This window comes from Nicotiana sylvestris, chromosome 3, assembly GCF_000393655.2.
Source record: "Nicotiana sylvestris chromosome 3, ASM39365v2, whole genome shotgun sequence".
Lineage (NCBI taxonomy): Eukaryota > Viridiplantae > Streptophyta > Magnoliopsida > Solanales > Solanaceae > Nicotiana > Nicotiana sylvestris.
Genome location: NC_091059.1, coordinates 168,533,693 through 168,553,105, shown reverse-complemented (window position 1 = coordinate 168,553,105; position 19,413 = coordinate 168,533,693). Strand labels below are relative to the sequence as shown.

The window sequence follows — 19,413 nt, the reverse complement described above, 5'->3', positions numbered from 1 at the left end:
TTTAAGTTTTTTATTGAAGTCAGGAGCCCGCCTGGAGAATGGAGGTATTATATTTTTAAGTTGTTTATTGAAGTCAGGAGCCCGCCTGGAGAATGGAGGTATTATATTTTTAAGTTGTAGTTGAAGTCAGGAGCCCGTCTAGAGAATGAAGGTATTATATTTAAGTTGTTTATTGAAGTCAGGAGCCCGTCTAGAGAATGGAGGTATTATATTTAAGTTGTTTATTGAAGTCAGGAGCCCGCTTGAAGAATGGAGGTATTATCTTTTTAAGTCGTAGTAGAAGTCAGGAGCCCGTCCAGAGAACGGAGGGTTACAACAAAAATCCCCAGCATAAACTCAAGTGCAGAAGTCAAAAGAGAGGCAATGATGGTCAAAGGAAGATAATTCGCGTGTCGGAGGAGAAACAATTCGAATTTCACAAGAAAGAAAGAAACATCAGAAGAAACACAAGCCAACAAGAAGCAAGGCAACAAGAGAAAGTTTGAAGATCTAGATAAGATTCTGTAACTCCTAGTTTAGTCCAGCTTCTTGTTTTCTTTTACCATGATGTAATAAGGAGGTAAGTAAGCGGTAGCAGCAACAGCAATAGCAGTAACAGCAAAATTACAGCTCCATGGTAGTCCCAACTACCAAAACTTCCCGAACTACATTAACCTGATTCCCTTTTAGCCAGGGATATGTAGGAAACCTTCGAAGCAGAGGTTCGGTCAACTCTCTTTCAAAAATATGCTTCACACGGAGTATTCCAACAGGCAAAAATCGCTCGTATCCGCTTACTTTATCTTTGCACGAAAACCCCTAGTGTTTTCGGACAAAGAGGGACAGCTGTGAGCACGTGATTTTTGCCTTATGAGAACTACTTCCAAAAATTCAAAATAAAATAATTTTTTCTTTGTGTGCAATTTTGAGAATTCGCGTGGCATTTTTTTTGGATAATTATTTGTATTTTTGTCTGTGAATGTTTATTCTATTTTTAAATACAAAAAATATATGTGTTGCATTTGCATTTACGATTTAGTTTTGCAATTTAGGATTAATTAAACAGTAATTTGTTTTACGAAAATGAAAAATCGAAAAAATAACGTACTTCGCATTTTTAGTGTCTAATGTCAAAATTGTGTGATTATCTTTGTATTTAATTTTGTGTGATAATTATTATTAAGGGTTAATTAGCATTTTTCTAAGTTAATTTTGGCTTTACAATTTATTTTAGAATTTTTGGTAATTAGGAATTAAAAAGAAAATAAAAGAAAAAGAAGAAACAAGAGAAGAAAAGCTAAAAATCGGACTGGGCTAGTTTTAAAAGAAAGGTTCAGGCCCAATGTCACACCCTATATCCAGGCCCAATCGGCCGGTCCAAGAGACCATACCAGACTACGTCGTTTCGTCGCCAATCAATCTCAACCGTTCAATCACCCAATCTAACGGTCCAAGATCCCCCTCCCATAACCCGTCTCTAGCCCGACCCGCTTACCCCGAACCATACCCGCCCCAGCTAAGCCTAAACGACCCCATTTGGCTTAAGTGACTTAATCTGGACCGTTGGTTCCCATCATCCAATGGCCCAGATTAATCAACTAATTTTGATATACCAAACACCCCCCCCCACTCGTCTCTTCAGAGACCAAAACACACACCACCACACACCACAACCTTTCGCCCGCCGGAAATCGCCCACGGCGGCGGACGGTGGCCAAACAACCCCAAAATCACACCCCTGAACCATCAAACCATCCCCTCTCCGAATCCATGCTCATTTTTCTTTGAATCACCCCTCGAGCCCCTCGAATCTTCGATCGAAGATCCCCGTCCCAAACCCTAGCCTGTCCGCTTAACCCCAAAAGCACACCCAATAATCCCCTTGACCTCCTCGCCGCTAATCCCTAACCAAATTGGCTCGTATCCGAGTAAAACTCGTCGAATGGCGGATCTAAGGTTCAACGATTCGAGACTGTTTCAAAGCTGTCAGGGTTGAATGGGTTCTAGTTAGTATTATAAGCCTATTTCTGACGAAATAGACGTGTAATGCTAACTGGAACTCAAGTTCGAAAGGGCATGTTGGTGGGATCCGAGAAAAGAACAGTAAGTTCTTCTTAGCTTCTTCTTTTCCTTTTTCTATATGTTTATTTGTTTGTGTTAAGTTGCAATTAGTCGTTTCTTTAGGTTTTCAGTTTAGGTTAGTTTTTAATCCAGTAAATATTCTACCTCTTTTTCTGATTCTGGTCAGATTAAATACTCCAATGTTCGTTTGAGTAGTTCAATCGATTATTCGTTTGCCTAAATTAGGTTCGTTGTAATTCGTCTTTGTCCGTTATTTTCTCCTTTCTCCATCAGACCATTTACTTAGTCCAGTTTTCTTCTGTCAATTAATAACATATGTTATAAATAGTTTCATCGATTAATTCATTCTTGTTTGTAGACCAGTAGTTTTCGTCAAATGGTTTGATGTCGAGTGTTGTATGTACTGATCCTTAGACACTTAGCTTCAGGGCTCATCGTTAGTATGTTTTCTGCTCCTACATCTTTGTTTTAATACTATTCATTTAATTTGAGTTTCAAGCTTAAACTGTGGTCTGAGTTTGATGAATTGAATCCTACGGTTGTCATGTTCAGGGTCTGATATGAATCTATCATTGGTTTAAATTCAGTTTTGGTGTGATAGTGTTGATTAGGAGTTAGTTTCATGTGGTTAATTAGTTAATTGTTAGGTGGATTGGTTATAGATGATGGGTAGTAATCACAGGGGTTTCAGGGGATAACTTGGGACTTAAAAATTTAAAATTGGTTAGTTTAAGTGTTCTGTCCAGTAAGTACTAATGTAACATTAAACTAATGCATTTGTTTAGTAGTAATGGGGAACAAAACATAATAGCATGGGGAGGCCTAATGAGAATGTAATTAAAGTATGTACTACCCATAACCATTGAATTAAATAAAGAAAAGACAAGGGTTAGTGGGGAACAAGTGAATCAAAAATAGAGCAAAACATATAGGGGTGGGGTTCTAGAGAATATCATGGGAAAAATAAGCTTAATTAATGGGTCTGAGTGCTGCTAAGTGCTGGAAAAGGGGTTGTAATTTGCATATAAATAGGAGGATTTTTTGGAGGAAGAGAGGTGGGGGAAGTTTAGGAGATAAGAACTTCAGAGATTAAGAGATAAAAATATTTAAAAAAAAAAACAAAAAAGCGGCTGGATTTCCAAAATAAATCATTGTTCCATTGAACATTTTCTTGGATTTTTGAGTTTTTGAATTTCTGAAATGGTGTCTGATCCTGGGGTTTGAAGTGATCTGAATTTGAGTCTTGGAAAGGGTTTTAGCTTAAAATTTCTGCTGGTTGAACACTGTTTCATTGGTTTCATCTTGGGTTAATTTCACTCTTTCAAGTGATTGAATCTGAGGTCATATGATGTGTTGTTTACTGCTGCTACTCTTACTCCCTCTGTTACTTTGCTTTTCAAGTATTTCCTGACTCTATGAAAGATGAGATGCGAGTGTGAAAGTTGTAATTGCCTGATGATTCTATAAATGAATATTGTTCCCTTAATCATAAATGTTAGCTATTTTCTTAGTATTTCTGAAGTTAGTGTTGTAGTGTAACAATGATTAACTTACCTATTCATTTTTGATATAGTAGTAATGTAATGTTTCCTAGGAAATCCACGTTGCATCCTGTCTTAATGAGAAACATGAGGTCTAATAGTCTGTTCAGGTGTAAGTAATTCAGAACATTTGAGACCATTTTGTGTATGTGGACTATTGGTTATGCTATCCATATCTAATAGTATAAATGTATTCATTCATGTGGTTAAGCTCTGTTGCTTTCAACTCTTAAGTTATCATGTGGGTTTTTAAAAGGGTTGAGGTGTGTTCGATTAAAAATGGTGATTATTTATTCCTGAAACTGAAGTCTTAGGATTGATATTCTAATTGGTGCACGCCCATTGATGCCTAATAATTAAGTATATGTATTTGCTTGAAAAATAAAGTTTGGCTTGATTGAACATGCAAAGGTCTGGTTGTAAGTTTGAGTCGAAAGCATATGGATCATTGTGATAGGAATCACAAATTAAACCAAGTTTGCTTTCATGCTGGCTCAATTTGTCAATTCACGTTTACAATTACCAATATGATTTCATGTTAAACAGAAGCCATAGTTTATTTTTTAAATTAACTTGAGGTCATTTGAATTGGGTGGATTAAGCATTGAGTTCGTTTGAGGTAATTGTGAATTAAGGCATATGTACAATGTCGTTTGGGGCCAAATGGATCGATTGGTCAAGTAAAGGCATAGTGGGCTTCGAATTAGCTTTATAAAACTTGGGAATGGGATTCACTCGGCTTGCTTTAAATAATCCGATGCTTGCAAGTTTAAGGACTCGATCTGGAGTCCTGCCTCCCGCTGGTGCCAGTTTTCCCGAGGATTTGGGCTCATGATTGGGCCTGAGTTGGAAATCAGTTGCTTCTCTTTATAGGGCTGGTGGCTCGAGCCCAAGAGAATCCATTCTCCCGATTGATCTGTTAATTTAAAGTTAGTTCAATTCCTTAAGCCAAACCTTTGATAAGTCTTCCCCTTCAATTAATTAGACTCCCTATATGAATTGGATGAGAGCCATACTAGGTGACACACACAGTGTATGGCCCTCGCAATTTAATATAGAAGCCTCTTGATTAAAATAAGTCGAGGCGCGCCATGCCAAACAAAAATGACAATTTCATGACCCTCGTTCAATTAATTTTATTTTAATCCTTAGAATCCAAGGCGTGCCATTTAGTTGAACTTCCGTGGCCCTCGCAAAGTTGCAAATGCGTAGTTGCTTTAGACACGTCATAAAATTAATTTTCTAAACTTGGGTGCGCATTTATGTGACCCAAATCCAAATCTCAACGTTAGATAAAATGTGTCGAGGACTGCGGGTGCATTTATGTGACTTGGTTCGAGACATATTTTATATGACGTTGCAATCTTCCTTTAAAAATGAATAGAAGCGGTTAAAAAGTTAAAATTGCACATAGGATTAAACATGTTCAAAATTAGATAATTATGCCAATAATAGCAATTAAGCGACCGTGCTAGAACCACGGAACTCGGGAATGCCTAACACCTTCTCCGGGGTTAACAGAATTCCTTACTCGAATTTCTGGTTCGCGGACCGTAATACAGAGTCAACTTTTTCCTCGACTTGGGATTTGAACCGGTGACTTGGGACACCATAATTATCCCAGGTGGAGACTCTGGATCTTTTAATAATAAATCTCGTTTCGATTGTCCTTTAATTGGAAAACTCCCTTATATGCCCCTTCCGGGGGTGTAGGTAAAAAGGAGGTGTGACATTTGGGACCTTTTAAGGTGAATTGTATAAATTTTGCAATTAAAATGTGTTTAGGTCGGGTAAATACCAAAACATGGATATTTTTCGTAATAAGGTTTTAAAGTAAAAATTGTACGGGGCACCCTATTTGGTCGCCCCCATTTAACTTATACCCATTTTTTTAAAAGTTTTAACTTGTACCCACTTTTTAAACAATTCCAACCCCATTTCTCCTCCTTCTCCTCCTCCCCTCCTCCTCCTCCTCCTCCTCCTTCTTCTCCTTCTTCTTCTTCTTCTTCTTCTTCTTCTTCTTCTTCTTCTTCTTCTTCTTCTTCTTCTTCTTTCTTATGCTGTTGTTGGTGCTGCTATGAAACTTCAGTTCTTGGGATGATTGCCATAAATATGTTTATCAGATTATTTAAAAACAAATTATAAATAATTACGTAAATTAGTAGACAATAATTTGTGAATATTTCCACGTACGTACGTTAGTAGATAACGATAATTTTGTTCTTTTCATGTTTATTGTTTCTAAAATTTATGATTTAAATACTGTTGGCAATCTGATTATTTATCTAGTATGTTAGAAAGCTTTTTCAAAAACTTCAGCTTATATAGTGCTGAAGTTTTTACAAATGAACTAAATAACTTCAGTATCTTTTGTTGAAATTTTTGAAAAAGATTTATGACAAAACTAATGAATCCAAGACAAAAAAAACTTCAGCTTTTAGTGCAGAAGTTTTTACAAATGAACTAAATAACTTCAGCATCTTCTGCTGAAGTTTTTGAAAAAGCTTATCCGGGACAAAAACACTTCAGCTTATTTAGTGCTAAAGTTTTTATAAATAAACTAAATAACTTCAGCATCTTCTGCTGAAATTTTTGAAAAAGCTTAATGACAAAACTAATGAATCCAGGACAAAAAAACTTCAGCTTATTCAGTGCAATTACAAACAAAAACTTCAGCACACTTGGTTCAGCACACTTGCTACTTCAGGCACGTCTACTAGAATGCTGAAGTTTTGCGTGATTGTCTTTGTTACTTCAGCTCCCTATGCTGAAGTTACGCGAAAAAGTGGGTACGCTTATAATTTTTTTTATAAAACGGACATAAATTAAAAAATGACCCAAAAAACATGTATAAATGCAAATGCCTCGATCTTAAATAATGTATATAAGAATGGAAAAAACTCTTTCCAAAAAGCTACTAGAAATTGGCAGGCCCATATCGTAACTAACATTTGAGTTGACGGAAATTTACTAGTGTGTTGGGGTCCCAACAGAACCCAATAATTCCTTTTAAGGGTTTACATTTTCAATAATGAAAGAATCATAATATTTAAAAAGAATTATATATTGTGAAATTATATGATCTCAAAGCTGACGGATCAGGTCGGATATGGGCAGGTAAAAAACGGATAATATAAAAAAGAATAAATTATCTGACCCGACTCTTATTTAATACAGATAAAAAATGCGTTAATTGGCGGATAATATGAATAACATTATCAACTTCTTGAATATGATCATTTTTTGGGAGAATCTTTAATCTCCCAAACTTGAGGAACCCAGAATTTGAGTCTTTACAAATATTAAAGTTAAACTCATTAGTTATTCATTATTATCTATTTTCTAAGTGGATAATATGGTTTTATTCATATTTAATCCGTTTTTAAAAAGTTCATTATCCAATCATTTTTTTAATGGATAATATGGATGGATAACTGTTTTTTTTAATGTAAATATTCTAGCATAGTATAACAGGTTGTTTGTAACTTCTTTTAAGATTATCAATCAATGTAATTAATTATGAAGGCTGACAGACTCATGAGGTCAAATATAGATAATTATATTTACAAACATATACATTATTATCTTCTTAATGGTCTTGAAAGGTAAAAAATTTCTTATTTTACCGTAATCCTGAACTATTATAACATATTCAAAAAATGAACCTATATTACTTTCACATATCATAGCTAATTTCAACCTATATAAAGCATGATGATTGCGGTAAATTGAAATTCAGCATAAAAATAGCCAAATCATAATATGATACATATACTTTTTCGTAATGAACCCCAACATAAGTCAGTCCAAACAAAGAATATTCAATAATGATGGAAGAAAGGAAATAAATCCTTTGTTCCAACCCCACTCATATTTAGGGATGATAAGAAACATGAGATGGGACACAAATTAAATTTGTCAGAATTTGGACTTATTATAAACAACTAATTGTGATTCGTAATATTCCGCAACCAAACGAAATTAATCAGATATGAGATTATTAGCATGCTTTCCAAAGATATCTAAGTTGTAATTGGAAAGAATACAACAATAACAAATCTAGCCAATTCTAACAAATGAGATTTAGCAATGGAGAATCCAAATTTCTCCAAGGAAGTTCAAACTCGAAAGAAGTTGAAAAAAATTCTCAATAAAGGATATTTAATATTTGTTATATACCTCTAAAACCTGATATTTTACCTATATACACAGTACAATATTTTGATCACCCTTAGCACAATTTAGCTTCGTCCCTAGGGTTTGGGGAGGATAGTGTAAAGAATGTCAGAAGAAGAGTATTATTTGGAGACCTTCTTCTAGCCCAACATCGTTAACCAAGATTGGAGGATTCAACTAAAGAAGATGAACCTTGAAAAGAGAAGAAAGATTTTAGATAGGAGAACTTATTTAGGAAAGAAGACTTTCTTGATTTTGGTTTGCTTACAAATGAACAAGATACCCCCTATTTATACTAGCCTATGGATGATTCTAGATAATGTACAAAGAAAATTCTAGCAACCTTATCTTCTAACAACACTCTAGAATATCTAGATATGTTTTATCTTCCCACAACATTCTAGAACATCTAGATATGTCCACTAGATAAATATCAAGGATATTAAACTAGGACATTCTAGAGAATTCTATATTATTCCAAAAAATTAACTTTATTTTTTTTCACACTCCCCCTTAAAGTGATTTTTTGGAAACTACTCCAAGCTTGTCACGGAAGAACTCGAACGAAGCTTTAACAAGTGACTTGGTGAAGATATCAGCGATATTCTCCTGACTTCTCACTTCCAAAGTATTGATAGTTCCATCAAGAACCTTTTCCCGAACAAAGTGATGTTCCACCTCAATGTGTTTAGTTCTTGCATGGAATACTGGATTGTTTGCAAGCTTGATGGCACTTTGATTATCTCCATAGATCACAATTGGCTTTGGTATAGGTAGATGCAAGTCTTCAGCAAGTCTTTGTAATCATATACATTCTTGAGTAGTGAGAGCAGATGCTTTGTACTCTGCCTCCGTGGTTGACAAGGAAACTGAGTCTTGCTTTTTGCTACACCAAGAAATACTTGTTCCACCATAGAGGAAAATATAGCCCAATGTTGATCTTCGGTCATCCAAATAACCACCAAAATCAGCATCCGTATAACCAGCTAACACCAAATTATTCTTTTTCTGGAAGAACAAGCCCATGTCTGATGTTGAGTTGATATACTTTAGAATCCTCTTTGCAACTTCTAAGTGAGGCTTTCTTGGCCTTTGCATAAATCTGCTAACATATCCCACCGAGAATGCAATGTCCGGTCTTGTAATAGTCAAATACATGAGACTTCCAACAAGAGCTCGAAAAGGCTTGGGATCAGCAAGAAGTGAGCCTTCGTCCTGCCTTAACCTTGTGCTTATCTCAAGAGGAGTAGAACATGTTTTGCTTTGCTTCAATCCAAACCTGTCAACAAGTTTCTTGGCATATCCTTCTTGAGTGACAAAGATTCCTTTGTTCATGTTTGTCACCTCTAAGCCAAGAAAATGGTGTAGTTCTCCCAACTTCTTGATGTCAAATCTTATGGAAAGCTCATCTTGAAGCCTTGCAACTTCATCTTCATTGTTTCATGTTATTATCATATCATCCACGTACAAAAGAACAACCATATGCAAGTCTCTTTGTTTTTTAACAAATAAGCTAGGATCTGATTGTGATGCATCATAGCCACAGAAATGTAGATACTGAGCAATTTTTCCATACCATGCTCGTGGAGCTTTCTTGAGGCCATAAAGGGCCTTCTTAAGTTTGCAGACATGATTAGGATGTAAGTTAGAGACATACCCGGGTGGTTGCTCCATATAAATATCTTTGTCAAGCTCTCCATATAAGAAAGCATTCTTCACGTCAAGTTGCCATAACTTCCAATTATACGAGACTGCCAAGACTAGCACAACTCGGACAGAGATCATCTTAGCCATCGGACTGAAAGTTTCTTCATAATCTTCACCATACTTTTGAGAAAATCCCCGAGCAACTAGCCTTGTTTTATATCTATCTATGCTGCCATCGGCTCTTCTTTTGATTTTGTAAACCCATTTATAAGAAATGGGTTGTACATCCTTCGGCTTTGGTACAAGGCTCCAAGTTTTGATTTTTCATCAAAGCCTCCATTTCATCATCCATAGCAAGCTCCATTCTTTGACTCCTTTAGCTTCTTCGAATGAGGAAGGTTCTTTATCATCAATTGGTCCTGCAAAGAAACAAGAATATGTACTAACAAAATTTTCATCTCTAAAGCGAGCTGGCTTGATAATAGTTCTTTTTGGCCTTCCTGAACCACTCAAATCATCTTCTTGTTGAGTTTCATGTTGTTGAGGTCCAGGACTCCCCCTTTATCTTAACTCCTCGGCAGTTGTATTATCTAGAGAAGCACCTGCAATGGGCAAGCTTGAATCTCCATTATTTAAGGTTTTTGAACTCGCTCCATCCAATGCAGCTCCATAATACAAAGACACTTCGTCGAATATGATATCCCTTGAGACAACAAAGAGATGAGTCTTAGGATTCATGTACTTCCATCCCTTTTTCCTTTCATCATATCCGACAGTGATGCACTTCCTTGCCTTGGCATCTAACTTGCTCCTTTGATAATCCGGAATGTGAACATAACAAATAGAGCCAAAAACCCTGAGGTGTTTCACGCTAGGATTTTCTCCAAACATTAATTCATAGGGAGACTTCATATTATTTGGAGAAAGCGGCATCCTGTTAATCATGTACGCTGCACATTTCATACCTTCAGCCCACAAGGCTCTAGGTAAATTCTTGGCATGAAACCAACTCTTACATGTCTCGGTTAAGTGTCGGATCTTCCTTTCAGCCACTCCATTTTGTTGTGGCGTATTAGTGCATGTCAGCTCTCTTTTAATGCCATGCTGGCGATAAAAGGAAAGAAACTCATCTGATGTAAACTCACTGCCATTATCAGTTCGCAACCGCCTTATTCTGGAATCGATTTTACCTTCAACTGTTTCTTTGAACTCCACAAACTTACTGAAAACTTCTGACTTGTGCTTCACAAAATAAACCCAAGTGAATCTAGTAAAATCATCAATAGAAATTAACATATAAGAGTAGCCTGAAAATGAAGGAGTTCTCGTTGGCCCCATCAAGTCACTGTGAATAAGTTCTAGTGGGGCATTGCACCTTGACAAGGATCTGTCAAATGGAAGACGATGTGCCTTTCCATATTGACATCCTTTACAAACCTCTCCTCCATCAAAATTTCTTAAGTTAGGCAAACCTTTTACTAGATTCAACTTCACCATGGCTTTTAATTTATCCATGCTTAGATGTCCAAGTCCAGCATGCCAAATATGTGTATTGTCATTGCTACTCATCTTCTCAATATATGAATTAGAGGCAGATAAGATATATAAATCGTTAACTCTCTTACCTGAGTGAACGATATCTGCCTTTAGTACCTTGATATTTCGGAGGAACTTCACATCACGTGGGCCAAATAGCAAATAGTTTCCAGCATCTACAACATTTGCAACTGAAAATAGATTTTCTTCATACCTAGAATGTGAAAAACACTGTTTAGGGTGGTAGTATTTTTTTGCTTCTCGTTGATCACAACAGTGCCTTCCTTCTCCACATTATGGACTGTATTATCTGCTGTAACAATGATATCATGTCCATTGTATTCGCGAAAGGTGGAGAATTTGGATTGATCTCCAGTGAGATGGTGCCCACATCCTGAATCCACGATCCAGTCTCTTTCAAAGTTTATTGAAGCCATGGCATTTATTGCTCGAGTCTCCGCTGTGAAGCATTTTCCTTAGTCTTCTTCTTTTTCTTCTTCTTCAGTAACTTTCTTAATTTGAGCTATATTGCTCTCTTTGGCTCTACAGTATCTTTTTATGTGCCCGACTTTGCCACAACATTAACATTTTAAAGGCTTTTTACCGTTGCTGGAAGACTCCCCCTTCTTTCCTGGCGAGCTCGAACCACTTGAGGATTGCAAGTGCATGCTATCTCTTGATTTCCCCTTAAAGTTCCTCTTATCGGCGACAAGAGCATTTCCTTCCCCTTCTTTGATAGATACACCAGCCATCTGTTTGGCTAATAGCTCTTGTGACGATAGCAAATTCTCAAATTCTTCCAAAGATGGTTGTTGAACCCATCCTTGAATCGATGTAACAAAGGGAATATATTCTGGCTTTAAGCCACGAATAATAATTCTTCTTATTCGTGCTTCAGAGATAGCCTCGTCCGGATTCTATAGAGAAATTTCAAAACACAGATTTTTAACCTTCAACAAATACTCGGCGATCGAGAGATTACCTTGAGTGGTGTTAGCTAACTCATTCTCCAAAATCTGTAGCCGAGCTTCATCCTTCTTGTTGAACAGCCGATCGAAGGTCCTCCATATTTCATGAGCTGATTTACACCTTATAATATGATCTATTAAAATATAAGAGATGAACCTCTTTAGGATAAACTCCGCCTTAGCATTAATCTGCTTCCACTTCTTCCGTGCATTGCTATTTTTCGATGCGCCAACAGGAGGACTTGTGCTACTCCCATTGACAACTTTCCACAAATCCTCACCAACAAGGTATGACTCCATACAAGTCTTCCATACCTTGTAGTTGGACTGGTTCAATAACTCAATCCCCGGTCCATTAGCACGACCACCCAAATCCATTTTGAGAAACCAGTTGAATCAACCACTAACCCGACCTTGAAATCCAGAAGCCGACTTGAGGCTCTGATACCATGTAAAGAATAGCAGAAGAAGAGTATTATTCGGAGACTTTCTGCTAGCCTAAGATCGTTAACCAAGATTGGAGGATTCAACTAAAGAAAAGGAACCTTGAAAAGAGAAGAAAAATTTTAGATAGGAGAACTTATTTAGGAAAGAAAGCTTTCTTGATTTTGGCTTGCTTACAAATGAGCAAGATACCCCCTATTTATGCTAGCCTATGGTTGATACTAGATATGATTCTAGATAATGTACAAAGAAAATTCTAACAACCTTATCTTCTAACAACACTCTAGAATATCTTGATATGTCTTATCTTCCCACAACATTCTAGAACATCTAGCTATGTCCACTAGATAAATATCAAGGATATTAAACTAGGACATTCTAGAGAATTCTATATTATTCCAAAAAATTAACTTTATTTTTTTTCACTGGTAGTGTGTACGTAGATCTTACCCCTAACCTTGAAGGGCAAATAGGTTGTTTCCGATATACCCTCGACTAAAGTGTTAGGATCGGGAACTTGGGTGGTGCGGGATTTAGCCAAACAATGTTATAATGACAATGACAAAGACCATGTAAGTTGATAATAAAGATAATTAAAGAAGATATAGAAGACAAAAAATTTAACGTGGTTCGGTCAAGGCGACTCTACATTCACAAGCGAAGAAGAGCAATTTCACTATAACAATCGATACACAAAAGAGAGTATAAAATTTGAGATGAAACTTTGGTTACCCCAAAATATATCCCAAGAGAATAACCTCGCTACAATCACTCACAAAAGAAGAGGTTCACTCAAAGTGTTTCCCAACACTAACTCTATGAAATATAACGAAACTCTCTATTACAAGAATACTCATAATGAGTTTCTAATCAAAATATCGGATGTTTCAAATGATGTAAGATGACTTATATTTATAGGGCAAAGGTTTTGGTCCTCAAATAAAGAAAAAAAAAATATTTTTATTCTTTGGCTCCAAGCTAGAATGCTTTGGCTCCAATATTAGCCATTGACAAATTTAGGCATATGTCTTATGTAAAGAAAAGATGAAAAGAAGCCATACTATAAATAAGAAAGGTATCATACTAACACTACCGGATAATTGCTACAAATTTCAAATCTATAAACTGCATTCGGACAATGTGGCTACTGTACTGAAGACCGTTTTGGCCCAAATATTGAAAATGACTTTTAACATTTGAATAGATTGATGTCAAAAGAAGCCAACATTGAATCCACATAACAGAATGTAGGTGCACATGCTTAATTCTTGGATGATTGAAAACAGTCAATTGTGATTAGTTATTAAAACCTCAGAAATTTGATTCTTACTGAAGTGAAAATAATTGCAATTGCAATGGAAAATTTGAGCAATAATACATGATAAGTCACTCAATTTTTTATCCCAAGGCAACTCTCGCACCTGACTGAGATATGTGGCGATGAAACAAGTACACAACATTCCCTATATTCAATCATTCACTTGAAGCTTTACCAACAACACAGCCAGGGGAGGTAGCCTTTTTGGCAGGTTCATTTGAATTCATAATTTTAAATACGGAATACAAATTTAAATGAAAAAACCTATTAAATTTGTAACAAATATTAAATATGAACCCATAATTTTAATAGTACAATGAATTCAATACTGAGAATCTTAAAAATTGAATCCATTAAATTTAAATTCTGGATCCATCTACACAACTTATAAAATCATATGAAAAGTGATTGGTGCAAATCTCTCATACAGTTCAAAATTTGTTTTTACATGCTAGACTTAATATCATAAATTGCTATCATATTGGGAGCTAAGTCGATATCAGGAAGTTCATGTTTCACTTATGTTTTGAAACTTTTGAGTATTTTTTCCTCACCAGAGAAAATAACCTCCACATATCAGGAGTTTTTTTGTTACGTTGATTAGAGCCGTTATAAAATCTACAAAATTTAAGTAAAAGTATGTCTTTTCAGAGCCTAACCATAGATACCACTACATTGTCTTCATTTGGAGTCTTCGAAACTATTTGATTGCAGTTACAAAGATACAGAACTTGCATAGCGCCACGCATTCAAGAGGTAAAATTCTTGCATCGACAGTCAAGGATGTGCTAGTAACAATATCACGTTGATTTAAAGTTCCAAATTTTCCATGGAACCCAATGTAATCCCACAAGTGAATTTCAGGAAGGGTAAATGTATGCAACCTTAACCCAACCTTGAGAAGGTAGAGTTTCCAAGGATCTTTACATACGAATATGTGTGGAAAATAACTTTGATTAAAATACATCAAATTGACATTAAAGCAAACACATATTTCGCCAGCAAATTCATTATATTGACCATCAGCATAAACATTTAATTAGCGTAGGCCGCATAAAGAGTAATACGGGAAAAGCCAACACCCAGACTTGCTAAAGCACGGGGAATTATCAATTATTCTTTAGCTTTGACCCATGAAACAACAATGGCGTCAAAACTACCTGTAATTATATCCATGCAATTGCAAGTTCACAGGAAGACTTTGTGATCAACCAAGGCAAAATTTAAAGGTCTCGGCCACTAATAAACCAACAAGGTAAATATTCAATTCAAGTTTCAAAATAGTAAGGATATGCTAAACAGTACCACAAATTTCTGGAGAAAGACAAACATGGTTCAAAATGCCAAAATTGTTTTTCATAACACAGACTACAAGGACACGGAAAACATTCCACCATCTGCATTCCTGGAGTCACTGCCGGATTAAGAGGATGCCTTCGCCTTTCTAGGAGCCAACTGTGTCTCAGGCTGCACCAGGAAGAAAAAGTTTAGGCACATCTTAGGGACTTACATGGCAAAGACATTGGAAATTTTAAATAGATATACAAAAAAAAGCTATATGCAGTTGAACATTACACAACATATTCAAGTAATAAAACAAACTCTGACGAACAATGGAATAGTTTACCTCCTTCTTGACAGATTCTTCCTTTTCAGATAATGTCAGCTCAACATGGCAGGGGTGAGACATGTAGGCTGCAAAGGGTCAACACAATAGGATCAAGATATCATTGACTAGACACAAGAAGAGCCAGTAAGAAAATAAGAGCTCTTACGGTTTATTCTTCCATGAGCTCGGTACGTGCGGCGCCTCTGTTTTTGTGCTTGGTTCACTTGGATGTGAGATATGAAAAGTGAATCCACATCCAAGCCTTTAACCTAGAGGAGTTCAAAAGAACAAACTTAGTTTAGGGAAAAAACAAAATATGATACACTTAAGGGGCAAGTACCACAAACAAAAAACTGAACAAAATTAAGGAAAAGACAAACCATAACCATTACCTCAGCATTACTCTCAGCATTTTTGAGTAAATCCAGAATAATCTTTGCAGATTTGACTGGCCAGCGTCCTTGACCATTTGAATGGCGATGCTTTACCTGAGCAGTACGACCAACCCCACCACAAAAGCGTGTGAAAGGAATGGCTTGTTTGTGTGCAAGAACATCTTCCAGATATCTCTTGGCCTTGTCCAAAGGCATTTTCCTAAGTGCATGGGCTGTCTCTCGTGTGTTCTGTAGTAGATAATAGAGACCAAACAACAAATCTCAGACGTTAAAAAGAAGTCCAACTTAAGGTGAAAAGGTTGTATTTGTGAACTGTATTCAGTTGAATTTCAATCAAGGCGCTCTATGTTACAGAAGAGATGCTTCAGCTCAAGGTCAGTGCTTGACCTAGGATTTAACACCAAATACCTCATTAACTTTTTCTTTTTTCCCCTCTTTTTGATAAAGACTTCAATAAAATTACAAATGCATATTGCTAAATCAGTCTTATTTGCCAAAGTTCAATAAAAAGAAGGGAAGCTCATATTAAATACATCTGAAAGACCGAAGCAGTTAAATGTCAACCAGAATGGCAAAGACTCAGTAACAAATAGCCGAAGCAAAAACAAGAATGAAAATCCCAGGTAACCACCTCTGACCAGTATAAATCGCAGGTCCAAAGTCCAAACAATAAGAGCAGACAGACCAATTTGTGTTGTCATGAATGATTGCTAGAACCAGGCTTTGTTGCTTCCGGTGAACAAAATATTTGCAGATACTGATTAAAACATGCAACATAAGATTCTGAAGTGAAATAGTTCTAATATTACACATTAGAGAATCTGAAAATGTATGTTGGGCGGTAAACTAAGCTAACATCTGCACACAAAAACAAACTTAAAAGTGCAAAGTCACAGCAAACTGATCTGTGGATAGATGAACCTCTTGTACTTAAAACAATTTGCAACTAGCAAAATATTGGCAAAAGAAAACCTCAGAGACCAAGAGGTCATAATAGCAAGTGTTTCAAGAAGCCTCGTAAAGCAAAGGGCATAAAACTGCCTTTAAACATTATTTTGTACACAAGGCCATAGACATGTTTCTACCTCAAATAGAACTTCTCTCTTCCAAATTCAATCATATAGTACCATGCTTGTTTGGCATTCACTACTTGCAACAGATTAAGAGTTCATTCATATATCAATAGCAAACACAAAGACATGCTTCTACAATCAAGGAGAAGTATTTTCTTCATATGAATCACTTCTTACCTTGGGGCCGACACAATTTAAGACAGATATTGAACTTGCAAATTTTATATTCATCCATACCAGCGCTCACACATTTTGACAGACACTAAGACAAAAAAGAGTCCAAACTTGTATATGTTTTACCAATCCATAACAGTAATAGTTCAAATTATCAATCTTAAGGTGCAGAATAAACCAAAAGAGGAATAAAAAGAAGAATAAATCATTGTAAGTGTTAGTTCATGAATATGCATACCTTATTTAGGTAACATACACTGTGCTTAATGTGGGGTGAAGAAAAGCGCCGTCTTTAAATAATTATTGTCGTTTGATAAATAGAAATTAATCTTTGTGGAATAAGGTACTACCAATTCTTATAACCCAATATGCACATAAGGAAAAAAAACTGCAGCAAATTAAAATGAAAAAAAGATCACGCACCTTAAAGTGAACTCTGAGACTAGCGCCCCTAGCTTTGCAGGCTGATGTAAGAGCACGAACCAATCTCGAATTAAATTCAGGAAAGAATAAATAATGCAAAATCCAAAACATGAATGTACAGAGATGAACACATTGTATATAAACTTGTAAGCAAAATTTTGTTCAGTACTCACACTTGGTAGGGTTGTCGGGTTCCCTCGAATACTTCACCTACAATAACCAAAAGATTCACATATACAAAAACTTAACAACGAATTTGACAGGAAAAACCAAAGGAATAGATCGTAGGCAAACGTTTTGATTTACCATGGCTGCTGGCGATGCTGCTGCTACTCCCCTTCTCCTGCTGCGGCTGGTAGAGGTCGCTTCTTCGTTACCAACTAGAGAGGAAATGAAGAGTAGGGTTTCAACTTAAATAGGAAGCTGATAGGGTTTTAGATTTCAATTGGGCTAGGCTCCAGCTTGGCCGGCCTGTTAGAGCAATGGGCCTCGTGGTTGTTTAGATTATGCTCTTTTCAGTTTTTTCAATGGCTCCTACCAGTTATGTCTATTTATAAATAGCTTATAACAAAAATTAGCTAATTCTTGGAATCTTGTATATATAATTTTTTGTATTTCATCACCTTATTTGCTACCTTATTTGCAAATAAATTTGGTGGAGAAAAATATAACTGCAATCACAAACACCTATAAAGAAAAAAAGATTTTTGTTGATAAACATTATGGGTTACAACTTTGTTTATCTCTTGATTCTTTCCTCCGATTTGTTATCCATAATTCGATGGTCTTAGCAGCATATTTCTTGAATGTAGGATGATATGCATCTCCTTAATGTATTTGATGATTAAGAAGCATGTCTATTGATTACGACATTATTTTATGCCTTGATCCCTTTGTGAATATCCCGAGAATTTATGAGATCTTCTGAGATGGCCTCAATTTGTGAGATTTTTTTTTAAGGGATTATGTAAACCTTTTTTATATAAGTGACCTAGGGCTATGATAAAGTAGCCTCAAAGTTAGGGATTTTTGAGAGTAGACTCCAAGCAACTCTAACAGACTCCTAAAATTGTAAGAGTCCTCTTGTAGTATCTTGAATTTAAGTTTGCTTGATCCATTAAAATTTTGATATCTACAAATTTCCCTTACTTCAAGTTTTATCGGGGTGTAGGCTTACCGAAACTTAAAGACAAACTTAAAGTACCAATAAAGATAATATTTCTTCTTCTTGGTCGTTTCCTTTTTAAGATGGCCCGGATCTCAAAATAATTTCAATAGTTGAAACATTTAATCAAGTAACTAAACTGCTCCCTAGCACGTCACAATTTGCTTGACCACGTTTTTTACTAGAGAACTCACTTCAATCTCCTTATTGAATCATGAGTCCCAAAGAAGGATACTGGACTAAGCCAATAAGATTCTGACTGCGTGATTTCAAATTGGCATAGAATTGATCTCTCTTGATTTGAATACTGCAATATATGGTATTCATTCTAATTCAAGATCATATCATGTATTTAGTCTTGAATGAACAAATATTCTTTATCGTAACTTTTGTCAACTTAGAATTTTCCTTTTCACTAAAAAGAAAAATTCTTGTACATTACGAAAGAGAACTGCCACTTTTCCAATTTTGTGAAAATGACCATCTTCAATGATCTATACAAGACCTTTGTTGAAGACTAATTTCAGTGTTCATTGTTGGTAAAAAGTGCAACCAGGAACACATCCAAAAGTGGAAAATGAAGCTTTTCTTTTTGTGTTTCTCTTTTCCTTCTATATTGCTGCTTCTTGAAGCTTTGCATTTCAATTGCAGTGTTGGCACATACCCTCGCAATTTTGTTGATTCGTTGAAGGATCACTTTGCGTGTTTATCCTTACAATTTTGTGGCTCTGATGAGGAACTATAGATAGAGAACAAGAGATATTGTCCCCAAAGATTGCGGTCACCATCCGTGATCTACTCTTTTTTGCCATCTCCAAGAAGGTGAAATATTCAGATCTAGCATCGAGTAATGTCAATATGATTGAGATCGACACGTGCGGTT

The 19,413-nt window shown here is 36.0% G+C and overlaps 1 protein-coding gene across 1 annotated transcript; it reads right to left on the bottom strand.

The window, feature by feature from the left end:
- Positions 1-14,891: 14,891 nt before the first annotated feature.
- Positions 14,892-17,829, bottom strand: LOC104245568 (large ribosomal subunit protein uL22z-like). The gene is made up of 7 exons (XM_009801189.2): positions 17,672-17,829; positions 17,539-17,575; positions 17,366-17,406; positions 15,693-15,923; positions 15,467-15,569; positions 15,319-15,386; positions 14,892-15,158 (listed from the first exon to the last, which is right to left on the bottom strand). The coding sequence occupies exons 1-7, from the start codon at positions 17,672-17,674 to the stop codon at positions 15,114-15,116; spliced, it is 528 nt and encodes a 175-aa protein (XP_009799491.1). The 5' UTR covers positions 17,675-17,829; the 3' UTR covers positions 14,892-15,113.
- Positions 17,830-19,413: the final 1,584 nt, after the last annotated feature.